This window comes from Alligator sinensis, unplaced genomic scaffold, assembly GCF_000455745.1.
Source record: "Alligator sinensis unplaced genomic scaffold, ASM45574v1 scaffold575_1, whole genome shotgun sequence".
In the NCBI taxonomy this organism is placed as follows: domain Eukaryota; kingdom Metazoa; phylum Chordata; order Crocodylia; family Alligatoridae; genus Alligator; species Alligator sinensis.
Genome location: NW_005842051.1, coordinates 1,495,253 through 1,522,362, shown reverse-complemented (window position 1 = coordinate 1,522,362; position 27,110 = coordinate 1,495,253). Strand labels below are relative to the sequence as shown.

General features: G+C 46.1%; 1 protein-coding gene and 1 long non-coding RNA gene across 2 annotated transcripts in view; one reads left to right on the top strand and one right to left on the bottom strand.

The window, feature by feature from the left end:
* The window catches only part of NUDT12 (nudix hydrolase 12), a 23,117-nt gene extending 16,603 nt beyond the window's left edge, over nucleotides 1–6,514 (bottom strand). The window contains 4 exon segments of the mRNA XM_025203300.1: nucleotides 1–160; nucleotides 4,566–4,779; nucleotides 4,896–4,931; nucleotides 6,411–6,514. Coding sequence (XP_025059085.1) covers nucleotides 1–160; nucleotides 4,566–4,771 — 366 coding nt within the window. The 5' untranslated portion in view covers nucleotides 4,772–4,779; nucleotides 4,896–4,931; nucleotides 6,411–6,514.
* A 35-nt stretch (nucleotides 6,515–6,549) lies between these two features.
* On the top strand, nucleotides 6,550–16,290 carry LOC112550195. Its single transcript, XR_003093895.1, has 4 exons — nucleotides 6,550–6,634; nucleotides 10,106–10,272; nucleotides 12,791–12,924; nucleotides 14,989–16,290. It is a non-coding gene; the product is annotated as an uncharacterized LOC112550195 (long non-coding RNA).
* Nucleotides 16,291–27,110: the final 10,820 nt, after the last annotated feature.

Here is a 27,110-nt window from a genome sequence, read left to right as displayed (position 1 = left end):
GCTGAAATAATTTAAACATTCCATCACTTCATTTTGCAAGAAAATAGGTGTCTGCCCACCCTTAATATTAGCCAGTAAATTCGCGACATGCTTATACCCCCAAAATTTAGCAATGTCCAGTGCAGTCTGCCTTGATTTATTGGCAATGGATCTGTCACACCTATTAAAAACAGAAAAGATAAAACAATGGTTAGTGGAGTAAGTGTGGTCTGTGAGGGTCTTTCTGCTGTATATTCTTACTTGTGAGGATGCATATCTGGGACCATTAAGCTTTGGGATTTTGAAATAGTCCTTATTAAGGCCACACAGCCTATATAGGGTATTGAACATCCAAAGGTATAATGATAAAAAAGCTCATAGAGTCTCAACAGCCCAGCAGAGTAGATCACTAAGCAAACTGCCTAATGTCAATTTTGACGCAGTACAATAAAAGGAGAATAAAAGGAGTCTTGGATCAAAGCAATAATTGCTTCAGTTACAGAGAGAACAGTGATTTTCAACCAGGGGTGGATCCAGGATTTCCCAAAGTGAGATGCAGAAGCCACAACCCCCCTCCTCCTTGCTTTCTCTGCCCCATCAGTCCAGGCAGACCAGGCTGCAGGAGCTACTGAGGAGTTTCTAAAGTCCTAAAGCAGGTGAAAATACCCTCTTCCTTTCCCTTCCTGTTCAGAGGCAGTCCACCCCTCCTCTTCTTCCCTCCCTGCCCATTCTCCTGCCTGCTCCAGCTGCATTCTCCACAGTTGGGGGTAGGGAAGTTCCAGAGCCAACCAGGATAAGCAGGGACTTGGGTCAACTGGGGAGGGCACAATAGCAACTTGAGTGACTGGAAAGTTCCCCCCACCCTGCCTGGTCACAGTGCAGGGGGAACCCCTTTCCATCCTTCCTGCTGTTGTCCCCACTTCCCAGTAAGGCTCTGGTTCTTCTCTGCCCTCAGAACAGTGGGGAAAGGCAGGCAGGGAGGGAGTATTTTCACCTGTTTTAGGAACTTTAAAAAGTCCCTGGAGGCTTCTGCGGTGCAGTCCAATCCAAAAGGGAGCCACACCACTGCACCCACTCTGGATCTGCCCCTGATTTCAAGCATCCATGAAAGGAACTAAGCACATAGACAGATATAACAATTGTATCAGTACTGAACATTAACTATTAACATGCAACAATTATGCCTATGTGCCTTCTAGAGCAATATTGTTCCAAAAGTGTTGCAACTTTAACACCGTTTTATTTAGTAGACATAACAATTGATGCAAGTCCTCCCCTCCTTTTAAAGTGTTTACAAGTCAAGTCTGTCCATAGCCTAATGGGCTATGTGGACTCTTTTTATCCTTGTCTCTAAATGTCTGGTGTCACAAGAAGGTGCTCTTGCTGCTCTAGAAAGAGATTAGCAAAATATCCCTATAAAGTACTTGATCCTTGAAGATAAGGGAGATGGTGTAAGGCTGGCTCCTTACAATGTAGAAATGCAGTCTCTATGAATGTTCCAGTAAGTTTCTTTGACTTTATGGAAAGCCAAGTTCCCAGGGTGGAAAGAAAAACAAATAAAGACAAAAATGCTCACCTCAGAAAAACAAAAATAAAAGGGCCAGGAAAATCCTCACAGATCTTAAGTCCAAAAACAACCATTAGGACCATATTGTCTGATACACAGCTAACTACATATTTCATGCAGATATGCCTGCATTGAGGTCGATTGCTTGTGCTCGAACTGGAACTTATGTTTTAGAAAGACATCCAAATGAAGACTTCAAATAACAGAAATTTACCATATCCTTTAGCAATCTGTCTCAGTGATTAATCATTTTTATTGTTTAAAAACTTGCTCCTCATTTCCAGTATGAATTATTCTTGTTACCAGCCACTGCATCTTGTATCTGTCTGCCAAGTTAGAGTCCTATCTACTGCCTCTGTAGGCTCCTTCAGACTGTGACTGAGTCACCTCTTTTGTTCTCTTTAATAAGTTAAGCAAACTGAACTCCTTTAAATTCCTTACAGTAAGCTGCTTTTTTCATATCTCAAATAATTCTTTGCACCTTTTACCAAAGTCCATCTAATTTTTCAATGCCTTTTTCAAAGTATGGATGCAAAACTGGCTACAGTATTCTAGAACTGGTCTCACTAGCACTCTACACAGATGCAATATTATCTCCATACTCCTTCTTGATAATATCCCTGCTTATACATCTGGGGTCTTATTAACCCACAGCATTACACTAGCAATTCCTGTTCAGCAGTTGGTTACCTACCATGGCCACCCACAATCTTTGAAAACCACTGTTTTCTTGGATACAGCTTCTCTTCCTGTATGACTCGCATTCTCTTAATAGAAATGAAAACTTACATCCAGATATTTTAATATTAGTGTCAGCGTTCAGTGTTAGAGTTTCTCTCTCCCTTGAAACTGAAAGAGCCCTCATTATTGAAAACAAAACAAATCTGACTCCAAGAACTCCTTCTGCCTCAAGGACTCCACAATAAAACAGGCCACAGTAACTGTACTCCATGGTGGGCCTAGCCATGAGTGCGTAGTTGGGTAAAAAAGGGTGTGGACAAAACAGCCCATAGACTAACTACAAATTACAGTTACAAACTGCAAACTGCAAATTACAGTTGCCTTTTAGATTAATCTTAATCATGCCACTGACAACACCAACTTTGGCTAGGTCCAGGATTAGGGGTCCAAAAAGTAATTTAAAGCCAATTTTGCTCCCCATTTGTCTTCTACCAATTGCAGCTCAACTGGACCACATATCTGACTCAGACATTAGTTTAGAAGACTTACCCTTTCAATCAGTCTCATCTAGCCTTCTGATGACTCACAAGAGTCTCCCTAGAGCTTTGAGGTGTTTTTTATATTGTTTTCATTGCTTGCAATGACATTTGCAGAAATATCTACCAATGACTGACTTCAAAGCAGGCTACTTTAACATGCTAGTCTCTCTTTGACCCTGAGTGATGCACTGATGTAGGGTTTGAAAATGGTAAGTGGTGTTCCTTCTTTTTTAGATGTTATACCTTCAAAAGAAACAAGTGCAGTGGTGTATGAGAGAGAGGAGTTGAAACAACTGAAGCACAAGTGCCAAGGTAAGTGCCAGGGCACTAAACAGAAAAATTCAGCACTGATTAGGGTTTTATTTGATAAAGGTGTAGTGTGGTCATGCACAAACTCATTTGACAAGTACAGCAATACTTGTGCTAAAACATTAAGAAGTCAAAGAAAATCCCTCACTGGTACTGGGGTATTTTTTTACAAATGTGCCAGGAAAAATACCAAAGCACATTTATTTGCATTACAGTATAGAAGCAGATAGAAAATTACAGATCTAAATATCCACTGAAAAAACAAACTGGAACATTCAGATTTATTAATTTTAAAATACCCAATTTTTACACTGGGGAGGAAAACAGTGCAATGGCCAGCTGAAGGACTGACTTGTGTCCTACTCTTTTATCACTACCACCAAGAGTAAAAATAACTTGTAATAGTCCAGGGAGTTCTACCAGTCTTGGGCTGAGAAAAGTGAAAATAAGGCAGAGATGGTAAATTTTATTGAGAGAATGTCTTTATATCTTTTAAACCAGAAGTGTCAGATGAGGGTCAAATGAGTGGTGTATGACTAATCCATAAGCAGGATGAGTGGTGTAGGAACAGCCCCACAGGCCAGAATATGACTATGGCCTAGGGGTGTGCAAAACGGGCCGTATTTGATTCAGATTTAGATTCAGCCCAAATTGGGGACAGTGATTTGATTTATTGATTTGGATCACTATCCCGATTCGATTCGTCTGAATCTGAATCTGAAGATTTGATCCTGATTCAAAGAATCAGTGATTTGGCCACAGGCACAGATTTAAATGTTTTTTCTACATACCTTGAGGTACCAGGTGCGGCTCGTGAATGCTGTGATGGTGGGGTGAATGAGGCGTCCCACAGGAGCATGGAGCCCTGGGACCCAGCATCCCATGGGCTTGGTTGCTGCTGCCAGAACATACTGCAGTGCCAGGCTTCTGTTCATGGTGCTGCTGGCAGTACAACACTGTAGCATTTCCCAGCCTGCCTGCCAAGCGCTTGGGAGAACACCACAGGAAGAAGCCTGGCATTGTGGGCACTTGCTTGCTACTGCAGGAACAAGTCATGTTGTTGTGGCAGCTCCAACTCCATGGGCCTAGCCCAGGAGCTTGGCTGCTCCTGAGAGAAATTCCCCCATCAAAGCTGTGGGCTGGATGAACCAATTCTTTGGGTCCAATGACCTGGCTCTGCAGGCCAAATCCAGGCTACAGGACTTATGTTTGATACCCCTTTTAAAAAAATATTTTTAAACTTTTTTTTTTAGACATACACGGACCTACAGGAGTACCAATTATAAACTATTTTGGCATTAGAATGCCTTGAGCGACTTGCTCTGCTCTGCTCTGCAAGGTTTTTCTTCTCATGACCCACATAGGTAAGTTTACTCATAGGTAATTTTACTCATTTATGGACCTGAATATGGTGGTAATTCAGAGAGAGCATCAAAGGGGAAGCAAGGAACCCAGTAAATTCTTTTGAAGAGAATGAATCTGTTTCTTACCCTTCTTCAAGAAGAATCTGCACAATCTCGAGGTGCCCATTCCTAGCACCATACATCAAGGCTGTCCAACCATTTTCGGCTGTTGCATTAATAAGGGATGGAGAATGCTTAAGCAACGCTTTCAACCTAGCTGTGTCACCAGCAGAGGCAAAATTATGCAGCTGAGAAATCATCTGCTGCTTGAGGTTCCTTTCAAGGGATGTCATTATCTCAACTAGGTTGAAAAAACAGAAATGTGTCCAAAAACATATTCATGATACTTTTGATTTCACATAATTAAAAAAGAAGGATAAAGAAAACGAATACTACATTTATTTGCATACCACATACCTACAAATAAGAGAGACCTTGTTTTTGGAAGACAGTCTGTAGAAAAAGATTTTTCTAGAGTTATACCCAAGAGTTTACTGCATGCAGCAGCCTGCTCATCCCCAGCCAGCTCAGCGACACTTCAGCCAAAAGCTACTATTTCATCAGCAGCTGTGAGAGGGTTAACATGGGATGCTGTCCCTCCTGCCTGGTTCCCCAGGCAAAAGCGGGAGCCATTGTAGCACAGTGTCTCTATGTTTCTATTCCTGTAGGATTTTTTCCAGCAAGGAAAAATCAGCTTCCCTGCTAAAACATTAGCCCCATTTTTGGAGGGCTGATTTTAGAGAAAAAGTGTGTACTGAAAATGTGCCCAGATATTAAGAGAGCACCTTCAAATGATTCTTGATTGCCCGGGAGCTAGTCAGGGATGGTCATGGGTATGGAGCCATTATTTTAATTTTTTTTTTAATGAACCTAACCCATAAAAGAACAGATTTAACTTTCAAAAACATATCCAATCCCCCCAAATATACAAAGACAGACATTAATCTTGTATCAGCAGTGAGATGAGAGCTGCGTAACATCTCTTGTATCCTTTGCAGAAGCCATACAGCCCCGTTCAACTCTACAAGGGGCTGTTAGGTTCATCCTCCCAGATACCAACTCCAAACACTAATGGTGTGACATAACCGTGCGGGGCCCAAGATTTTGCAGAAGGTGGTTCCCAGTCATTGCATCTTGGCAGTGGTGTCACACAGGAAAAAAAAGAGGCACAGGCCTATACATGAAGCAGACTGGGTTAAACCTATTTGGTGCAAAGAGGAAACACAGGCATGTGCCAGCTCACAGTTACCCACCCCACCCACCGTTGTTGAGCTATCAGGTACATACTGACTGATTCCTTGGGACAGCTGAAATGATGTGAGGGTTAGAGGCCGATAACAAGTGCTCCAAGGCGGGGAGCCACCGAGATAAGGGTCAGGCCTATTTGCAGCATAAGGGTAAGGTGGGCCTTATGCCCGCAAAGCAATGGTTATCCAGAAGCCTTTATTCGAGGGGGCTTTTGGATGTGCATCAACTAAAATAATGGGAAAAATAAAAGATAAAGCAGGGACAGGAGCAAGGTATCAGATTTAAAACAGGTGCCCCTGGGGGGATGCTGAGCAGAGCCACCAGATAGCACCTGCCGCAGTGAGTCCAAGGAGGTGGCGGACACGGCCCCGTGAAAGTGCCCGGAGACGTGAGTGGCCAAGGGGCCTGTGCGCCAAGTAGATACAACCCCCTATCAGGGAGCCACTGGGGGCGCATCAGTGATGGCTTGGGGCAAAGAAAAGATACAGCAGGGACATGAGCGAAGGTCGGAAGGGCAAAGGCTTAAAACAAGCTCTCCCAAACCCTGCTGCACTGGAGGGGAGGGGAAAAGACCCCGAGCGGCGCATGCGCTGCCCCCGCAGTCGCGATGCGGTGCGGCGGCAAGAGCTGCCCTCTCCCGCCCGCGCACCCCCTGCAGGGAGGGGGCCCGAGCGCGGCCGTTACCGTGACGCGCCCCGCGCGCCGCCCGCCCGCGGGCCAGGAGGAGGAACGACGAATGCCCCCACTTCCGGTCAGGAGAAGCGGCCGCCAAGGCACTTCCTGTGCCGTTCGCCCCGCCGCGCTGCATTCTGGGAGCTGTAGTTCGCGTTACCGCGCCTGCCCAGCCCAGCCCGGCCCGTCCCCCAGGGCTGGGGGCAGCCCTTTCACCAGCGCCGGCCGGGCCCGGGGTGAGGGGGTCCTCTTTCTTTCTCTCTCTCTCTCTCTCTCTCTCTCTCTCTCTCTCTCTTTGCCCCCCCTACTTTCCTTTATTTCTTTCAGACTCTACCGGGAGGAACCAGCATTATGAATACAAAAGAAGCTGTACAAGGCGAGAGGCTTGGAGGCGCTGAAGTGGTGCTGCGCAGTCGTCTGGCCCTGTGGGCTCGACAGGCAGTGCAGGACCAGTCCGCGGGCCGGGTCAGGCCCGTGTGGCCCTGCTTGGCCCTGTGCCACACCGCCCCATGCAGCCCTGTTCTGCACTGCCCCGTGCCCCTCCGCACCGCCCTGATTCGCCCTGTGCCAGTCCACACTCCCTGTGCCGCCCTGATTAGCCCCAGGCTGCCCAGCCTGCCTCACTTAGCTGACTCCGCGTTGCCCTGCATGGCCTCGCTTAGCCTCACGCCACCCTGACCGGCCCCAGGCCCTCAGTCTCGTGCACAGGGCTGTACTATTCAGCTCTTTGGGCTCCCTCTGGGTTCAGAAATTTGACAGCAGGAGAGTGGCAATCGGCCACCACTGCTCTTCCCGCCACCACATTTTCAGAAGTCGGGGGGGAGTCCTGTGGGTTGGATAACATGACTTTGTGGGCTGGACCTGGCCCACAGGCCCAGGGTTGAACACTTCTACTCCAAGGTTAGGAATTAAGGGTGAAATCCTGGCCTGGCTGAAATCGGTGGGAGTTTTGCCACTGACTTCAGTGAGGCTAAGATTTTACCCCTAGGACCTAAGCTGGGCCTTGGCTGCAGAAAAGAAGCATGTAGTTCTGCGTGAAAGATGAAGCAGTTAATGACAAAAGCACTGGTCCCCCTTTTAATTCTGGCATTTTGTTTGTGCAGCATCTTTCTGATGGGATCCAGCAGCCCCTAGCTGGTTGGTAGATAGATACCAGCATCTTAGTTTGGTAGTGGGAAGGCAAAGAGAGGAAGATGCTTTCCCACAAGGTCACAGTGCTGCTAACAGCAGTGGTGGTATGGCCAGAGCACTTCTAGATGTCAATCTTCTTTCTTTCTGAATGCTTCATTATTACTTCTGCTTTTGTGAGATTATCCCCACTCACACAGGTCAGGGCTATCCAATTTGTAAGCAGTTGGGGGTTGAATGATCCCTGGGCTGTAGCTGGGTGAGTCATGGGTCCCATCCCCTCCGGCCACACACAGTGCCGAGGCCCCTCCCCTGCCAACATTGCTGTACCATGCACCCATGGCTCTCTTCCCCCTGCCCACTGCATCACACGTACTCCCATCTCAAGGCTGTGTGGCCCCCACCTCAAATCTGTTTGGCCCCAGCTCACCCTCAGCTGTGCTGCGCTGCACTATCCTGTCCCCTGGGAGGGGGCAGGCAGCAAAGCCAGAGGAGGGAAGGGAGCCCAGAGATCCTGGCTGCTGTTGCAGCCCCAGTTAATGGGGGGAGCAGCAGCAGGGCAGGAGTCTGGGAACCTCAACATAACCCCTATCAGTGTGCATGAGGCCCGTGAGGCACCAGTTGCACAGATGTGATGTAGGTAAAGATAGGATTTTGCCTTTAAGAACAGTTCATCCGGAAATGAAAATGCAAACAAGGTAAAATGTGTATTATCTATAGACTGAATTGGTTAATAGCTATGGCATGTACAATACATAGGAATTTGCAAAGTTTTAATACAGAGCATTTGAAAGGAACAGATTTACTTAATTTGGAGTTGCACATAAAGAATAAATAAATGACTGAATCAAGAATAAAGCACTAAATGGACTCTTAGCGTATCTACAGAGCCTTATCGGCAAGACAAGGCTCTGTGTGTAGAAATAAATCCTGCCCAGTCATGACCTTCCTGCACGTGCTGGTTTAATAAATTTGCAAATTAGACAACCTGAAGCAGCCTTGAGCACATGCTGGGAGGACAGGCACAAGGTCTTGTGTGTTGGCAGCGTGCATAGCAACTTGCATAGATATGCCCTCCAAAGCATAAGGGAAAATGACTCTCAATACATTTGTGTGACATCCTCATATCCCAGTTGCAGATTCATGGGCTAAAACAGGGGCAGTTTTCCTACTATTGCCCATTTCATGGCCTCACATAGAAGAGGAGTTGGCAGAGAAATATGGGTAATGAGAAATAACAAAGTAGGAGGATTAATAAAGCTCTATTTGTAAAAATCATTAATTGACTACATCTTCTTCAATGCCAATCCCCGGCATTTAAAAATCTTTTTAATGATTTTCAACTAAGGTTTCAAAACTCCTGGGACTGGCTTATACTTAATGGACTTTTAATAAACTGATGTGTTTTGTTTTTTGTATTTGCTTTTGGAGTTCATGTTTTCATGATGTCCTAAAGTATATTAAAAAGCTTAAATATACCAAATATCCCCAAAACGCATGTTAAATTAAGAGGTGTTACATTACCCCCAGTATCAAAAGGGATGCAGTTCTGACTCTTGGAGGGAGAATGCTTTCTCTGAGCATCTTTGTACAGATGTAGCTATTTTCCACATCTTACATGGAAAGCACAGCCTAATCCCAAATAGTCATTGAGCTATTTAATTACAGAGGATTAGTATCTGCAATACATACAGTTCCATGAATTATTGAAATGGTCAACATTAATGCTTGTCTTATATACTCCATAATAAATGGATTACTCAATATATTAAGCAGTTCATAGTTTATGCATTTATTATGCATTCTTTATAATTATTTGATGAGTAAGTGTTAGAGTCCCTGCTGAATCTTTTTTGATGTTATACATCCTATTATAGCAGCTACATGTATAGTTATAGCTTGCCTATTAGGGATTAAGTTAAGAGAATTTAACTCCCTACAGAAAGATCCAGGATATTGTGCAGTGACTGTACTTGGAGTCGATAAGGATATGGTTCCAGACACAGAAGAACAAAGACACGATATGAGGGATGTGATTTAATTAGGCCAGTGTATTAAGTCATCTGGGAACTATCTAACAATCACTCATACAGTGCAGGTCATGATTTTTTCTGTAAACTGTTCTCTTTGGTGGATAGCTACCACTGGATTCTCATCTCTCCACAACTGATCTCTAGCCAGTTTCCCATTGTCCCTCATTGCACATTATTAGGGGATGCCTTGATTAATGATTTGGAGGATGGGATGCAGTATAGTTACCACATTTGCAGATGATACCAGGCTGAGTCGAGTTGCAGACTCTTTGGAGGATAGGATTAGGGTTCATAATGACCTTTATAAACTGGAAAAATTATTCAAAGTTAATCAAATAAAATTAAGTAAGAGCACGTGCAAAGTTCTGTGCTTGGGACAATTACATGTACAAATACAGATCAGGGAACCACTATTTTGGTTGCAGTGCTGCACAAAAGGTCCTGGGATTATTGTGGACTGTAAAATGTATATGAGCAACTGTGTGCTCTTATTGCAAAGAATGCCAACAGTGTACGAGCTTGTATTAACAGAACTGTCACTTGCAGGTTAAGGGAAGTGATTCTTCCACTGTATTCAGCACTAGTGAAGCCTTGCACAGAGTGCTGTATCCAGTTGTGGGCACTGTACTTCAAGGAAGATGAAAGCAAATTAGAAAGTGGCAAGAAAAGTGAAGGCAACAAAAGTGGAGAGATCAGCAAAATATTGAGATCAGGTAATATGATTTTCAAAGAAAACCTGGAAGAACTGAGAAGACTGAGGTGGAATTTGATAACAGTCTTTAAATACCTGAAGTGTGGTTATAGAGAAGATGGTGATAGACTTTTCTCTGTGGCCACAGAGGAATGGATCTTAAAACTGTACCAAGGAAATTTAGGTTGTAGAATAGGAAGTACTTTCTCACTACCGTGGTTAAATATTGCAACAGATTACCTAGAGAGATTTTGCAATCTCCACCCTTGGAAGTTTTTAAAAGCAGGGTGTGGCAGAATACCATCTCTGTCTCTCCCCAAACTCTGCTATCCGACAATTTGGTTACCATGGTCACTGCAGAGGGCAGACTCTTCTGGTCCCATCAGCTTCAGGTAACCCTGATTTGTAACTTAAGCTGAATACATTCCTGAAGGGGGGGAACCTGCTCCCTCTGCCTACTTGACTGGCATCACACACCTGGGTGGGGGGCTTACGCTCCCTATTGTTCAAGCAATGCCAATATGACTGGGAGGGGGCTAAAGACCCTGCCAGTCTACCCAGCAACCAGTGATGCATTTCAGATTAGTTGGCTGGCAGCCAACGGTTGCTGGCTTTCATTGGACCAGGTAAATGAGGTCATAAGTGAAAAACTGCCCAGGAGGAGGGGTGGTAGCCATGATGAAAACTCACAGAGAGAAGCTGGACCATCTGAAACTCCATCTCTCTTTTGAAACTCATGATCAATGAACTGCTTGCCTTCAGAGGGAATCTCTCCCTGCCTCTGGATGATACTTGTGAGTAAGCTACCTGAAATCTAACTAGCTATATAGCTTGCAGTAACTCAGATGCGTAATCAAAAGCTACCATGCCACTTTGTTCTAAGGGATTTCTCCCTTTGTCCCTGCTCTACCCTGTACCTTATTCCAAACCTACTTCTTGTAACCAATAAAGTTCTCCTTTGTACCTAGCATGGGAGACTTCTTGGGAGAGGGTCTAGATTATGCCTTGGGGTCCCCTTGGTTGGGCTAACTATGGGAGACCACTATTTGTGCTTCAGACTGAGGGAAGCACCCCAAATTCTTGCAGTGGGTCAAATACCTTCAAGAACTACTAGGGCTGTGTTTCCCAGTTGGCACAAGTCCCACATCAGTCCAGATTCTGGGTGGTGACGGTGTTACCCCTAGGCATGCAGGTTGGCCAGATGTGAGGCGCCCCCAGGGAGGCACTCAGAGCCTGAAAGGTGGTTGGGAGCAGTGAGGTGGGTGGCTCAATGCAGGAGCACCCACTACTAGCCCACCACACATGGTAGACAAACACTTGTCTGGAGTGATTTAGATTGGGATGATCCAGTCTTGAGAACAGGGTTGGACTAGATTACCTCTTAAGATACCTTCTAGCTTTAGTTTTTCTATGATACTATTATTGGTGATGCATAGGGGAAGCATGCGGGTGCATGTGCACCCTCTCAGCTTGGCAGTGCACCCCCTGCAAAAAGGTGCCGCTGACACTGCTGGCGGTGCCTGCGGGTGGTCACCACTTCCCACTCCCACCCCCATCACCGCTGGCAGTGTCTGTGGGTGGTCCCCAATCACCACTGGCCACTGCCAACACTGCCGTTGGTGTCTGTGGGTGGTTGCCAACTGCTGGTTGGTGCTTGCCAACTCCCCCTTCCCCCGCTGCTGACAGTGCTGCGGCTACCTGTGGGAACTAGCTGTGCCCCCCCAGTCTCCGGGGGCACGCGGTGTTCATAGATACTATGGTTATATTTCCTTAAATTCACTTCCTTTTCTGTTTTATCAAGGAACAGGATGATTTAAGAAATGAGTATTTGCAGTGGATACCTCCCACCTGCTTAGTTGTAAAAACTTCCAGGGGTCAGTTAGGAAGGCCAAAGCAGCAATGGAACTCAGGCTGGTGACAAAAATTAAAGACAACAAAAAGTCCTTTTTCAGGTTTATGGGGAGCAAAAAGAAGGTGCAGGGTAAAATATGACCCCTACAGGACAGACTAGGGAAATTGGTGACAGATAGGAGGGAAAAGGCTGAACTCTTCAGTGAGTTCTTTGCCTCTGTATTCCTGAACATGGGTCAAGACTAATCTCCCAATTACATTATAGATAGGCAGAGGAGGAACACCAGCCCACCGATGGTCAGCACTGACCTACTAAAGGGACACTTGGAAGAGCTGAATGTGTTTAAGTCATCAGGCCCAGATGATCTTCATCTACAGTTGCTGAAGGAATTGGCCAGTGTCATAGCAAAGCCACTGGCATGGCTGTTTGAGCACTCATGGTGCTCGGGTCAGGTCCCAGAGGACTGGAAAAGGGCCAATGTGGTCCCTATTTTCAAGAAGGGGAGGAAGGATGATCCAGGTAAATATAGGCCAGTTAGTCTCACCTCTATCCTTGGGAAAACCTTTGAAAAAATTATCAAGGATCACATTTGTGGGAGCCCAGTAGGAAAAATAATGCTGAAGGGCAACCAGCACGGGTTCATAGCAGGTTAGCCTGACTGACTAACCTTGTTTCTTTTTATGACCAGATCACAAAATGCTTAGATGGAGGAGTCGAGGTGGATGTCATCTACTTGGATATTAAGAAGGCCTTCGATACGGTATCTCATCCTATTCCCATAAACAGATGGAGCGGCTGCCACATAGATGATTACATGGTCAGGTGGGTGGCAAATTGGCTTAAGGGTTGCACCCAGGGAGTGGTAGTAGATGGGGCGGTATTGACCTGGAAAGATGTGGGCGTGGGGTCCCCCAAGGCTTGGTCCTTGGACCTGTGCTATTCACTGTCTTCACCAGCGACTTGGATGAGGGCGTGGAGAGTACTCTGTCCAAATTTGTGGGTGACACGAAATTATGGGGTACACTGAACACGCTAGTGGGAAGGGATTGAATCCTGGCGGACCTGGACAGGTTGGAAAAGTGGGCAGAAAAGAATAGGATGCAGTTCAACAAAGACAAGTGCAAAGTGCTACATCTAGGGAGAAGGAATCACCAACACACCTATAGGCTAGGGGATGACCTTCTCAGCAGCACAGTGGCAGAAAGGGAACTCAGAGTCATAGTTGACTCCAGGATGAATATGAGCCATCAATGCGACGAAGTAATCAGTAAAGCTAACCACACTCTATCATGAATTAGCAGGTGCATCATGAACAGGTCCAGGGAGATGATACTTCCCTTCTATGTGGCATTGGTCAGGCTGCGGTTGGAGTACTGTGGTCAGTTTTGGGTGCCGCACTTCAAGAGGGATGTGGATAACCTTGAGAGGGTCCAGAGGAGGGCCACTCGTATGGTTAGGGGCCTGCAGGTAAGGCCCTATGAGGAGAGACTGAGGGACCTGGATCTCTTTAGTCTTTGCAAGAGAAGGTTGAGAGGTGATCTTGTGGCCATTTACAAATTCATTGGCGGGGGAGGCAGGGCAGGGCAGCAAGAAATAGGAGGTGGTGTTTAGCAGGGCATAACCAGGAACAATGGCCACCAACTGACAGAGAGCAGATTTATGATGGACATTAGGAAGAACTTTACGGTAAGGGTTGCTAGAATCTGGAATGGGCTCTCAAGGGAGGTGGTGCTCTTCCCTGCTTTGGGGGTCTTTAAGAGGAGACTGGACAAGCACCTGGCCGGGGTCATATGACCCCAGTGCTCTTTCCTGCCCAGGGCAGAGGGTTGGACTCGATGATCTGTTGAGGTCTCTTCCGACCCTAACAACTATGAAACTATGAAACTTAAGACTTACCTTATGACCTACCCCACTATGAGGGCAGGGCTGTGATTGGGTTAAAGCAATTTTCTTTGTCAGATAGTTGAAGTTCTGAGGTTCCTTCCTGCTGCCAGAGACTAGGTCTTGTGCTTCACCTCATCAAGCAGTCTAGGCGAGCAGCTTTGAAATAGAGATTTGCCAGTGTTAATCTCAGGGGTTGTGGCAGGAAAATAATATTGTGTTTGGAGTGCCTGAGTCCCTGGAAAGAAACTGAGTGGGAGGACAGCTGCTTCTGGGACAGGGCAAACATACCTTACCAGATGTTTTTGCAAGATGAACTTTTCTGTTTCATTTATTAACATCTCTGTTCAAAGGAACAGGGTTTGTGGACACTTTTAAAATTAGCAAATGTTATGAAGAAAATATCTTACTCCTGTACCAATATCTCTTCTGAACAAACAGGAAATCAACGTACTGAATTCTGCTACTATTCAGCAGAGTGGCAAGAGGATGAAACAAATACTATAGTGTAGACTATTAGGCACAGTTCAGTAGGCTTTGAATTGTTAATGCCCTTTTTGGCAATATCTTTATTGTCTATGGCATGTGGCAACTTGAAATGGCATTTGAGATGGGTGTTTCACTAAACTAATTCATACTTGTCAACTCTCAATTAACCTATGAGACTCTACATTTCTCTTGCTCTTAAAATGGCTGATTTATGTTCTCTTAGGTTAAGAAAAATAACATCACTTACTTTCATGTCAATAGTACTTTTAGATGTCCCTTCCACTTCTTCTCCTATGTGCTTTAGAATTTTTGCTTTTATAGGTGGATGCTTATACCAGTATGTGATATTATGTACCAGTATTTTACTATGAAAAAAATGACCAGTATCTGTTTACTTTTATTACTAAATACTTGTAATTTAGTAGTGCCATATTCTGCACTCTTGTGCAAAACTTGAATAAATACCTCTTGTGCTGTAGATGCATGGGAATGAATCTATGAAATCTTCCTTCACAGGGTAGAGATTGTTCATCAGGCCATAAACCTTCTCCATGGAGACTTTTTTCCAATAGCATCATGTAGTTGCTAACCTAGGGGAAATATCCTGCTGACCTGAGAATGCAGACAAATGTAGCACTTCTAGCAGTTGTCACAGGGGATATCTGCTGAAAGCTGATTGCTTGCTCGTGTTCAAAAACCGGTACTGATTCTGACCTCAGGGCACATGGCTGTGGAACACAGAACGTCCAGAAAGTCTTCATGGCAGGCAATAAATATGTGGATGAGGACAACTGTGACCTGTCACCCTGGGCAGTAAAATCCTGCTCTAAGGCCAGAATAGCTCAGAAGGGAGGGCAGTGGGAAATGCTGCATTATGGGATACCTGGAGGACTGCCTGGCCCACTTGTCATTGGACACTGCAGTGGTGATAAATGTACAGAGGTCCTTTGAGATGTTCTGACAATTTCCTTCCAGTATACTTTTGGCCAGTTTTGTCATGGTCTAGGGCCCAAGCAGTTCTGTATACATTATGTCTTGGGATAAAAATATTTGTCCTGCAACAAAACATGACAAGTGCAGTGTCCGTCCGTACTCTAAATCTCTGTTTCTTCCCACTGAAGAGAGAGTCTGCTTGGAATAATCCTTGTATGTAAACTGTCTGTAGATTCTTTTCTTGCCCAAGAAAAAGGATCTGTGGCAGCTGTAATATCCTGAAAGGTCTATGGAGGGATCAGTGGCATGATTTGGCTCTTTGCCAAATGCATATGCATTTTGAAGGAATAGGTTCTACTCTTAGTTTTAGCCAACAACATACCTGCTGTTCAGCTGCAGTTCTATACTGATTTCAGGGATCCTGGTTTTCTCTGTTAAAAAATAGCACATCCTCTGATAACCCCCTTGCAAATTCTCCAATTAACCGCCCCCCAAATCTGTGTTTTTCTGTGATTGAAGTGAAACACAACTATATATTTTCAATGGGAGGCTCATATAATATCTCTCTCTATATGTATATGTATATGTATATGTATCTACATTAAACTCTCTGGTAACTGGCATCTTACAAGCTGGCATGCTCTGTTAACTGGCATGCCAGCTTGTAAGGAAAAGTGAAACAGGAAGTGCCTACCATGGCACTTTTGGGTTCCATGAGCCCCCACGGCCTCGGGCAAAGAAGCCTGCGCTGCTGAGCCCCCATGGCCCGGGGGCATAACAGGCTGTGCGGGGCTGTGCGGGGCCTGTCTCTCTGTCCTGTGGGGCCCAGAGGGCCTGCAGGAGGGGCGGCGATGCCACGGGAGGGGCGAGAGGGGTGGAGGGAGGCGGCGGGAGAAGTAGCAGCCGGGGTCGCTTAACTAACAGGCATATTTTGTTATCTGGCATCCCCCATTCCTGGGGGATGCCCGATAACAGAGCTTTTACCGTGTATATATATATATATATATCTGTATAGATATATATCTTTATCTATATCTATCTATATATAGATCTGTATATTGATAGCTATATATCTATCTGTTGAATACAAAGTTTTATTGATATATTTACAATTTTAAAGCAATTTAGAATTCTAGCAGTGTCTCAATCATTATGATAAAATAAATTCTAAATACCTATAAATATTTGCGTTTGACTTTGGGTTTTTTATCAAGGAAAATCAGAGCTCCCCCTGCTCCCTTTGCTCACCAGGACATGGGTCCAGCTGTGGCTGTCGCACACCACTGCTTTGTGGTGCTGAGCAGCCCTGATAGGCTGGTTCCCTGCCCATGCCTTTGCTTTTCACTCTCAAGCCACATCCCGCTAGCCCTGCCGGTGTCCCTCACTCCCCACCCATAGCCTCCTAGGCCCTGCCAGTGCCCCTCACTTGCCATCCACAGCCTCTCCACCCCTCTCGGTGCCCCTCGCTCCCCACCCACAGCCTCCCACCCCCAGCTTGGGTGGTGTGTGGGGCTTGGGGCCCAGGGCCAGAATGTGTGGTGGCAAGACCCAGGCAGGGAGCAAGACGGAGCCATGGGAAACTCATTGGGGTGGAGGGGTGGCTCTGTGCCGCTGTATGCATTTCTGGGGGTGGGGCATGGGGGTCACGTGCTCCTCAGATTTGTGTGTGTAGAGGGGGGACTGCCTGCTGCAGGCTCAGGCTCTCTGCCCTGCTGCCCTCCCCCTGGGGCCTCCACAGCCTAGTGGGTATGACCTGGCATGGCAGGGCAGAGTGGGGCTGGGTGAGGAAGCTCTTTGCCACTGCTGGGACACTGTGCCACCATTGTGAGGCACCCCCTGCCCCCTTGGCAGCAGCAAGGGACACAACTCCATGCCACCACCCTTGCTGCTGCCAGATGGGTAGGAGTCACTTTGTCATGGCAGCTTGGGGCTGCTAGTGATGGCAAAGATCTTCCCTGCCTGGCCCTGGTCTATCCTGTCATGTTGGGTCCTACCCACTGGGCTCCTGAGGGGGAGAGCAGCAGGGTAGGGAACATAGGTAGAGGAAGAAAATTTGATTGGAGGGCTGAGTTTGTGTGCACCCCCAGCAAGTAAGTCTGTCGTGGGGAAGGGGCATGGTGGGGAGTGGGGGAAGATCAAGGCACCCACGGTGAGGGAATGGAGTTGGACAGAGACAGGGGCTGGGGTGAATGGGGCCCTGTTTGCATGTTCCCCCCCGACTAAGGTGGCACCAGTTGCCCATGATACTGATAGTTATTTTCATTGTTAAATTTCTGTTTGAATATTTTAAAATCAACTTAATGATTCCCTAGAAGAAAAATATGCAACATTAATTTTCACTTTCTACCTTTTTTGCAAAGAACTCAGAAAGGTGACAACAGGTCAGAATGTTTTGACACCATGGGTGCATCCAGATGAGTGCGGCTGTGCGGTATGTGGAGCCACTAACATGTCTTCAGTGTCACATACCGCACATTCAGGTGTTCTCTATGCTGCAAGGGCATGCTGCCTGTGCATGCGCTGCTCTTTTTTTTTTCCTGTGGGTTTTTTCAAAAGAACCTGCGGAAAGAAAAACAGGAGCAGTGCATGCACAGGCAGCACATGCCAAGATAGTTGGTATTTGGGGACACTAGCCCCTGGTGCCAGCTGGACTGCTAAAGCAGCCCTAACCAGCAGCAGTCTGACAGTAGGGGCTGCTAACTGGCTGTGACCTGCTACAACCTGCAACAGCATGGAATCTGCAGCAGCTGTGATCTGCTGCAACCTTGGACCTTCAGCCCCATGACTGTGCGCTTGCCAGACCCAGACAGGGACCACGCAGATGCCTGGGCTGTGGTACGGGCACTGTAGCAGAGCTTCTTGCACTCTGGGCCAGCTGCCAGCAGGCCGTGGCTGTACAGTTGGCTTTTGTGAAGAACTGCTGTCATGTCTTCTGGTGTCTCTGCTCTGCCACCTGGGCAGGTATTGCCCAGAAGATGTGCTCCTTGCTGTGGCTTGCTTTGAACTGTTGAAGCATGCCCTCCTGGCCCCAAATGGCCAGGTCAGCCACCTCATCTGTCCTCCACCTGGGTACCCAGTGCTGGTCCTGGGCAGGCTCCTCTGCCTGTGTTCTGCCGCTTGGATCACCAGCAGGGATCCTGGTGCTCCCTGTTTAAGAATTACAAATTCTCTGAATAAAAAGCCTCAAATTCTCTCATTAAAATACCCCAAATCCACGTTCTTCCACAATTAAAATGAAAGGCCACTATATATAGAGACATCAGTTCAGCAATGTTTTATTGATATATTTACAAGTTTAAAGCAACTTGGAAGCCTACCAGTGCCTCTATCATCATAGTAAAACAAATTCTAAGTATCTATACACTTTGGAGTTTGCTTTTGGTTTTTTTTATCATAGAAAATTCAGAGCTGCCCCTACCCCCTTCACTCACCAAGATGTGGGGTGCTCAGCAGCACTGATATGCTGGTTCCCTGACCCTGCCCTTGCCCCTCCCCCCAAGCCCACAGCCCTGCCAGTGCCCCTCACTCCTGACCTGCAGCCCCTGCCTGCCTGCCCCCACTAGCTCCCTCCCAGCTGCAGCTCTGTCCCAGCACCAGGACACAAGTCCAGCTGCTGCTGTCCCACCCACTGCTTTGTGGCTCTGAGCAGTGCCAGCCCTTGCTGTTCTGCTCCCTGTGCCTGTGTCCAGGCCCCAGTGATCCCCATGCTGTTCCTGGGAAGCCCTTGACTGGGGCTCAGGGACTGGGCTGGGCAAGCCCCTTCCCTTCCAGACCAGTCTCCCCCTGCACAGGCTCAGGGTGCTCTAGGGGGAAGGGGGACTCAAACCCTGACTCTGGCAGCCACTCCTTATTGGATTGCTCCCCTGTCCCTGACCCCCACTGTGCTCTCTCTCACACGCACCTCTTCTGCTACCCCCACCCCTCCCCCTAGCTCATCACATCTCCCAAGTGGTTCTTGGGACCAGAAGCCCCCACAGGCTGTGGCTGCATGTCCCAGCACTGGTGTGGACATGGGGTAGAGCTGCAATGTGACAGTTGTCCTTGCAGTTGCAGCTCCTGCCAGCAGGCCCTGTCCTATCCTGTCTGGTGGCTGGGCATGCAGGGTGTGAGATTTGTGGGAGGGATATGGAGTTAGGCAGGGAAGGGGTGTGGGGGGTGGGTGTGGGGTTTGTGCGTGGGTGTAGGGGTAGGTGTAGGGTTTGTGAGGGTGAGGTTTGTGGGAGCAGTGTGGAACTTGGGGTGGTGTGGGGTTTGTGGGTGGAGGGTTTATGGGGATGGTCCCACTCTGCCCTGCTGCCTGTGAAGGTCCTGAGGGGAGGACAAGCCCCTTCCAGACCAGTCTCCCCCTGTACAGGCTTCTGGCATCTGTTCCAGGTAAGTGGGCTTGAGGGCATGTACCTTCTGCCTGTGGTGCCAGGAGTCCTGGGTGACAGCAGGAGCTAGCCTGGTTCTGCTCAAGGGCATGCAGGCTGGGCCAGTGCCATGTGCAGCCACCAGTCTCAGGCAATGCCACACTGCTGGGGGTCTCTGCCAGGAGTGGGCATAAGCGCCTCAAGAGCTGCTGCTGCTGCTGGGGGGTGCAAATGTGAGCCATGTGGGGGGCAGATGGGGGACCCACACCTTCTGAGCAGTCCCTCCACCCACACAGACCCCCCCCTTACATCCCTACTTACCTGGGACAAAGCCTGGTTTTGATTCACTGCTGCAGCCTTTCCCTGCTTCTATTTTCCCCAGCACACTGAGGCAGAATGCTGGAACAGCAGGGACATGCAGCAGCCATAGAGACACTCTGGTCGTGTGCCTTTGGTTACTTCAGGACACGCTTCAGCACCGCTGGTAACTCTCGCTCACCAACCACAGCTCCCTGGCCCTGTTGGTGCCCCTCACTCCCCACCCATGGCCCTCAACCCCCAGCCCTGTCAGAGCAGGGGCCCAGTTGCCAGGGCGATTGGGTCTGCAGTCCTCCCGCTCCCCACAGCAGGGCCTGAGCCCTAGCTGCTGCCAAAAGTAGGCAGTGGCTATGGTGGCAGAGTGGAGTACAGAGGCTGGCTCCCCCTCCCCCATGGGCAGTATGGCTGGAGCAGAGTCCATTGTGGGGCTGGGTGCAGGCTGCCTGCTGTGGGCTTGGAGCCCCTCACCCTGCTGCCCTCCCCTCAGGACCTTCACAGCCCAGTGGGTGAGACCCAGCAGCAGGGCAGAGTGGGACCAGGTGGGGAAGCTTGGTGACAGTGCTGGGAGCTCCACACCATGATGACAAGGCACCCTCTGCCTGTCTGGCAATAGTGAGGGGCACAACTCCACGCTGCTACCTCCGCTGCTGCGTGGCAGGCAGGGGGTGCCTTGCCATGGTGACATGGGGTTCACGGCAGTGGTACCAAGCTTCCACGTCTCACTCTGCTCTGATGTGCCAGGTCCTGCCTAGTGGGCTGTGGAGGCCCCGGGGGCATGGTAGCAGGACAGGTTGCTCAAGCCTGAAGCGAACAGCCTGCCATTCACAGAAATCAAGGGAACATGTGCCCCCCATGCCCTTCCCTGGGAGGTGCCCACAGTAGCAGGGAGCCAGCTCCCTCCCCCCCCACCTTCCCCCAACAAGTCGCTCATGGTGCTGTCCTGCTCTTCACCAGTTAGGATAGTTTGTCACATTTAGCTTTAGTTGCACCTGCTTGAATGGTGAATTATAGTTTTATTTAAACTTTTATATTCAGCCTTATTTAACCATTGTTTAAGTTTTTGAATAGCCTCATTATTATTTGAATTTTTCTTTTGCATCTTGTATCTGTGCTATCAGCTATAGCCTTGAGCTCGCTTTCACAGGAAGCTTGTGTTCCAGCGTTATCAACATATTTGTGCTAAATATAAGCCTTGTTACTAGCTCAAATTAACTGAACTTGGCACTAACCGACTAAATCAGAGGGTTGACATCATTGAATATGTTAATGAAGGGTGATACAAGGGGATCAATTGGATGGTGCCCAACTGGAAAACTCTTGTAATATCTGGAGTTGCTGGACACACAAAATTACTGTGGAGACAGTTCAGCCTCTTGATGCTTTACAGGACTGAAATGGTCTCTTTGGCCTGCAAGGCCTAGAGCAGCTTTGACATAAGTAGGCTAAGAGTGCATTCATGGAGTTATGCAATTGTATGACCTGATCTCTACCGAGAAAAGGGTCTGATGCAGCTTATTTTTCTGTAAGAGTCTGATGATAAAAGCGGTTGTTATGGGTAAAAGGGTTTGTTATGGTGCATTCCATTTATATCTGAAGCAAATTACTCCTGGCACCAAGAAGAAGAGAAAAACAACAGTAAAGTGAAGACAAACACCAAGTTGTTGATGAAAAACAGAAAAATAGCTTAATTGGTAGCTATGTGACTAAAGGACTATAAGTATTACCCCTATTTTCCTTTCCCTTCTCTCTATCCTTCTTCTCCCCTTTTCCTTCACATCCCCTCCTCTCCTTCCCTTCTCACTCAAATGATGCCTGAGAACTGAAGACATCTCTCCCTTCAAGAACCAGAGCCCATTCTAAGATGCTTGGCCAGCTCTTGAGTCATGTATTATTAAGACTGGTAATATGCAATTACTTGCTTGCTAAGATTGTATCTATGTGCATACTTCAAGTTAATACTTTAGAGTGCTCAATAAAACTGATTGATTAAAAAGTTAACTGGATCCTTGTCTGGAAGGAATGAAAAAATCTTCGTTTGGAGGGAATGAATAGGTCCTAATTTGGAGGAAATAACTGGGTCTCTGTTTAGAGGAATAAAGTTCTCATTTGGAGAAAATTGAAGCATACTTTAAGGCAATATTGATCCACTGTTTGCTATCTCTCCATTTGGGAGGAGAACAAGATACCCCCTGATTCTTAGGGCAACATTTGAGGTCTGGGGTATGTCCAAATTAAGCCACCAGTAAAAGACCAAATTAAGATGTATGCATGTGATAGGTTTGTTGGAACAAAGGGCAGGATAAAAATATGAACAGTATATGATGATCACAGGGAAACCAATCAATGGTACCCAGAAATGAAAAGTCATCAGAGGAGTAAAGTTAAAGAAAAAGCATAAAAGCAGGACAACAAGAAAGTTGGGTATGTGTCATTGTCCAACAGCATCTGGACTGAACAGCAGCCAAAAAGAGCAACACCCATAGATGACCATCCTCTACTTTCAGGAACTGATTGGCCACCTTTTCTGTGAACTGGAACAACACCTGGAATTGGGTGAGACCATTGGACTAAGTGTTTTCTTCTCTTCCTCCATGTAGAAAACTATTAATACATTTAATGTATTAATAAAATTAGATTTTAGTTAGCTTGAATGGTGTGAGATGTAATCCATGTTCACTCCAGGTTGATTATGCTTTAGTAATCCTTTAGTATCATGGGTCCGTAACATGCTCAGGGCCTGTGGCTGCGCATTCTGGCCCCAAGCCCTAACCCTCATGCACCACCTGGGCTGAGCAGTAACCCCCTGTCTATGGGGGCCTCAATTCTTTCCCCCTTCCACTGCTGCCACCAGATATACCTGTGGGAGCTGCTCTCCAGGTTGCCTGGCAGCCATGTGTACATACACATGGTGCCCCCTGCTGATTTCCCTTTTTCTGCTCCCCCCAGCCCCTTGTAGGCTGGAACTCTTTTGTTTGTGGCATTTCCTGCATTTTTCTCCTTTAAAGGAGAAAATATGGGTTTTTCTCCTTAAAATGAGAAAATCCAGGTTTTTCCGCATTTTTCCGTGGTGAGTGGAAAACCCAGACCCCTGGCCATAACTAATACTGCAGTTGTATGCTATTGGGTAGTGCAGTTCAGACATGAACAAAACAGGAAAATGGAAGAAAAGGAATTGTTTTGTTGAAAGAGAACTGCATTCCTGGCAACAGAGATTCTATATATGGTATGTACACTATTGAATGTTTTTCCATAGTGTAATGACATTGAAATTCTAAAACTGGTGCCTTGGTATAAAGTAGTGGCAGTTTTCCACTGCAGAAGTCAATGCGACCTGAATGAATTCCAGTAAAATTCCTGCTCTTTTACCTGGCAATCACAGAGCCAAAATCACTGTAGGGAGAGGAATGAGATGTCAAAGTGATTTACCCACTGGGTGATCACAGTGGCAGGTGGGAAAACTGTGGGAAAGGACTAATATCCAAAATACTGTTGTGTTTCATTTATTGTTTTTCTGCAGTTGCTTTAATTATTAAGCCTTTTCATGGATTAATGCTGTATTCTTGAAGTCTTGGTGCTTACAGTTAGGGAAATATTTTCTAGTAAAGGCATCTGGGTAGAATTTGGTTTCCCCAGGTTTCTGGATGGAAATCAGTGTTATTGTTGTTTCTGTAATTTTGTGAAAAAACTCTAGATTTGGAATGCAACTCTTTTGCTGCCTGACTGTTCTGTATTTGTAACCTTTGAAAGCTCATAGCCTTTTTATGAGCTGACAGTAGCACTGAAATGTACTTGGAATAGCATTGGCAGATGGCATATGGAAAGTTGTGGTGTTTGGAAGCTACCCCCATTTTCCCCTGCTTCAGAGTCTTTAAAAAAAATGAAAGATTCCTTAGAACAAGAAGGAAAGACTGGCTGATTGGCTGGGTTTGTTGGGTCTTCCCCCAGATTCCTAAATTCTGATATGTAGGCCAACCTGTTAGGACAATAATAGTAAAGGAAGTGCAGCTACACCCTGACTTAATACCCAATCGTAAGATGACATTGTTTTCTAGGACTGTCAAGAAGGGTTTGAACACTCATAGGAACTGATTGCAGAGAAGTGAATGAGCATAATAAAGGGTCTTAGATGTAATTTTTAACTTGAAAAATAATAACTAGTACCCCTGGCCTGGATGCCCTCACTGTGGAGTGATGGCCAGGGAACTAGTGGTTCTCAGTATTAAATCCTGGGGTTCTTAACAGAATATCAATGTCTCTTCAAGGAGATCTGGAAATGTGGTGTACCTCTTCCCAGCAGTCAGTGATGAGATCACTTACTCAAGCTGTAGGACACCTATGGCCAAATCCTTCTTCTGCTGGAGAAGATTTGAATCCACAGCTCCTGTTTCCCAGAAAGATGCCCCTAATTAGCAGGCTATTTTAACATGATGGCATTCAACAGAATCCACAGCTACAAGAGGTGGAGATACTCCTAATTTGCAAAGCCTTGTAGCACATAAGTGTGAGATAGGTACCAAGATAGCCTTGTCAAGACTGAGGTACCTACAGACACACTCAGATGCAGAACTTTAGGTGCCTGTAGAACCTAGATATATCTAGACAGCATCTCTATGATGGCTTTGAAGGTTACAGTTTGGATTTAGATATCTAAAGTGGCAGCATTTAGTGCCTAAGTCCCATTTAAACCTCTGTGAATCAGATTTTTAAAACATTTCTAAATAGCTTTCCTTAAACTAGATGCTGAACAGCTAGCAGTCTCAGAAGTGTGTTATCTTCCTGCACTCTGGAGCCAGATACATTGTGGAGAGAAAGCATACAGGTACAATGTGAAAACAAACACTAGAGTTGCCTAGGGAAATCATATCTGTTTAATACATATGAGACAGTTTTCCCCCCCCCCTGCACACATAAATTGTGTGGTGTTTGTAACAGGCTGATCTGCCCTTTAAGAAATCAGCAAACCTGGGGCCAGCAGCTAGCTTTATTCAATTATCACAGCCACCTGGGAAGGGAATAGGTAATGCCTATAAAGGGTTGCGGGAGCTCACTTGCAGGAGATAAGTGGGTTTCTGGGGCTGGTTTTAGAACAGATGGTGAGGTCCAGAGCATAAGGTTTCTGGGCTCCTGTAGCTTGTGGTGGTCAGGAAACTAGTTCTGTTCTGGCCAAAACAGACTCTGTGAGTCTTTTATTTGAACTGATAAACCATTCCCTGAATGAAGTATATGAAAAAGACTTTGGTGAGGCATTAGTCCTTCCTAGACTGGGGAAACAGGCCAGCAGCTCTCTAGTGTCCGATTAGACTCATAGTTGGTATCAGAAGAAATGTAAAATCTGATAGTTATCATCTAACAATTAACTTTTTAAAAAAAAATGAGGATGAATGTCCTAGCCAAAATAGAGGCTTAGAGCTGGAGCTAGATTACAGAAAAAATAATTTGTTTTGATGTTGTTCAGACTCATTCAGCAACAGCAGGAAAGTCATAGATGGTTTGCCAGACCATCATTTGGACCTGTACTGCATTCTTATTACTTAATTTTAATATGTTTTACAAAGACTGTTTTTCCCAAGGGTTACCACATTGGGAGAAGGCTAAAAGGCAGCTTTCATTATAGGTTGTTCATTGAAAGTGAAGGGAAGTAACAACAATAGATATGTGAAAGGAGTATGTTGCCAAACACTTTGGTTTATGTACAGTGCTTTATAATGGATTAGTCTTTTAGCACTTTGGCTCCAACTCAAAAGTGTAAAGCATATATAGTACATCCTAGGGATTTAAGGCTGTATGAAGCAAATGAAAATGAGTATTATCTGACTGGGATTCTTGAATTGTGATTGTAATGTTCCAGAATAATCCTCTTAGTGTTTCTAACCACGACTTTCATGCAATCAAAGCAGAGAGAGTCCCGAAAGACTGTATCCTAAGAACTAATTCTTACTTGGGTCAGATGCATAAGGCATGATCCAAAGCTCGCTAGAATCAGTGCAAGCCTCTTTTTTGAGTTTAGTGAAGTTTGAATGAAGTTATTAGGGACTTTGATTTAGTTCTTGGGAGGAGCTTTATCAAAGTTGGATGTGTTTAATAAAACTTAAAAGAGGACAAAGGCTACAAAGTCAAGTACGTGTCCCCTCCAGTCTGTACTTGTCCCTGTCTTGCTCTTGTCTTTTTGCACACATTATTTCTCATCCTAGTCCTTATCTTCTTGTTTATTCAGTTCCGTTCTATTTACCAGTTGCTCCCAACCTTCATTCCTCAGGTTTCTCATACCAGCCCAGTCTGCTTGTCAAGCTAGTCTCATAGTCTCTTTCCAAAGAGAGCCTAAGCTCTCTGTCCAAAGACTTGGATCTCATCTGGTTTGTGTCTCATTTTTCATTCTCCTGTCCCATTCCTCTCCTCCCACCCCAGACACATATAGACCAGGCCCCACCTTGGCTCCCTGTTTTAACCTCTTTGCTCAGCTAACCTCTGTTCTCTTCCTCTATCCTATATCTTTGTTAGATCTGTCTTACTTTCCCACCTCAGCACTCTTACCTAATTTTCAGTGTCCCTGCCCAGCTAGTCTCAGCTTCCCCTTCACCCATCCCTCTAGCCCCAGACACTAGTCTCTTTGCCCATCCGAAACTTCTCTCTACCACGTAGGTTTGGTCCCAGTGTTCTCCCTAGAGGACCATAAAGTACTGTGCCTGCATTAGTGTATAAAGACGTGTGCACATAGGGGCAAAATATGAGCAAGTACTCCTGAGTAGTTAGCTATGCAGTTAATTGATTTGGCCATGCAAAGTTGAAATTATGTGGGCGCCAAAAGTGCTAAAGCTTTTTTTTAACAAGGTATTGCGAAGTGTACTTATTTATTCAGTGTGATTGTATCATTGGTCTTGAAAACATGATGTTATTTGCTGACTATTGTAATATAAAATATGATCTTTAATACCACAATACTTTTAAGCCTTGCATTTTGTTTCTTAATGTCCATTGAAGCCCCTAAGGCTTTAGCCTGATGTTTATTGAGTTGGCCAGAGTTGTTTATTGCTTTTT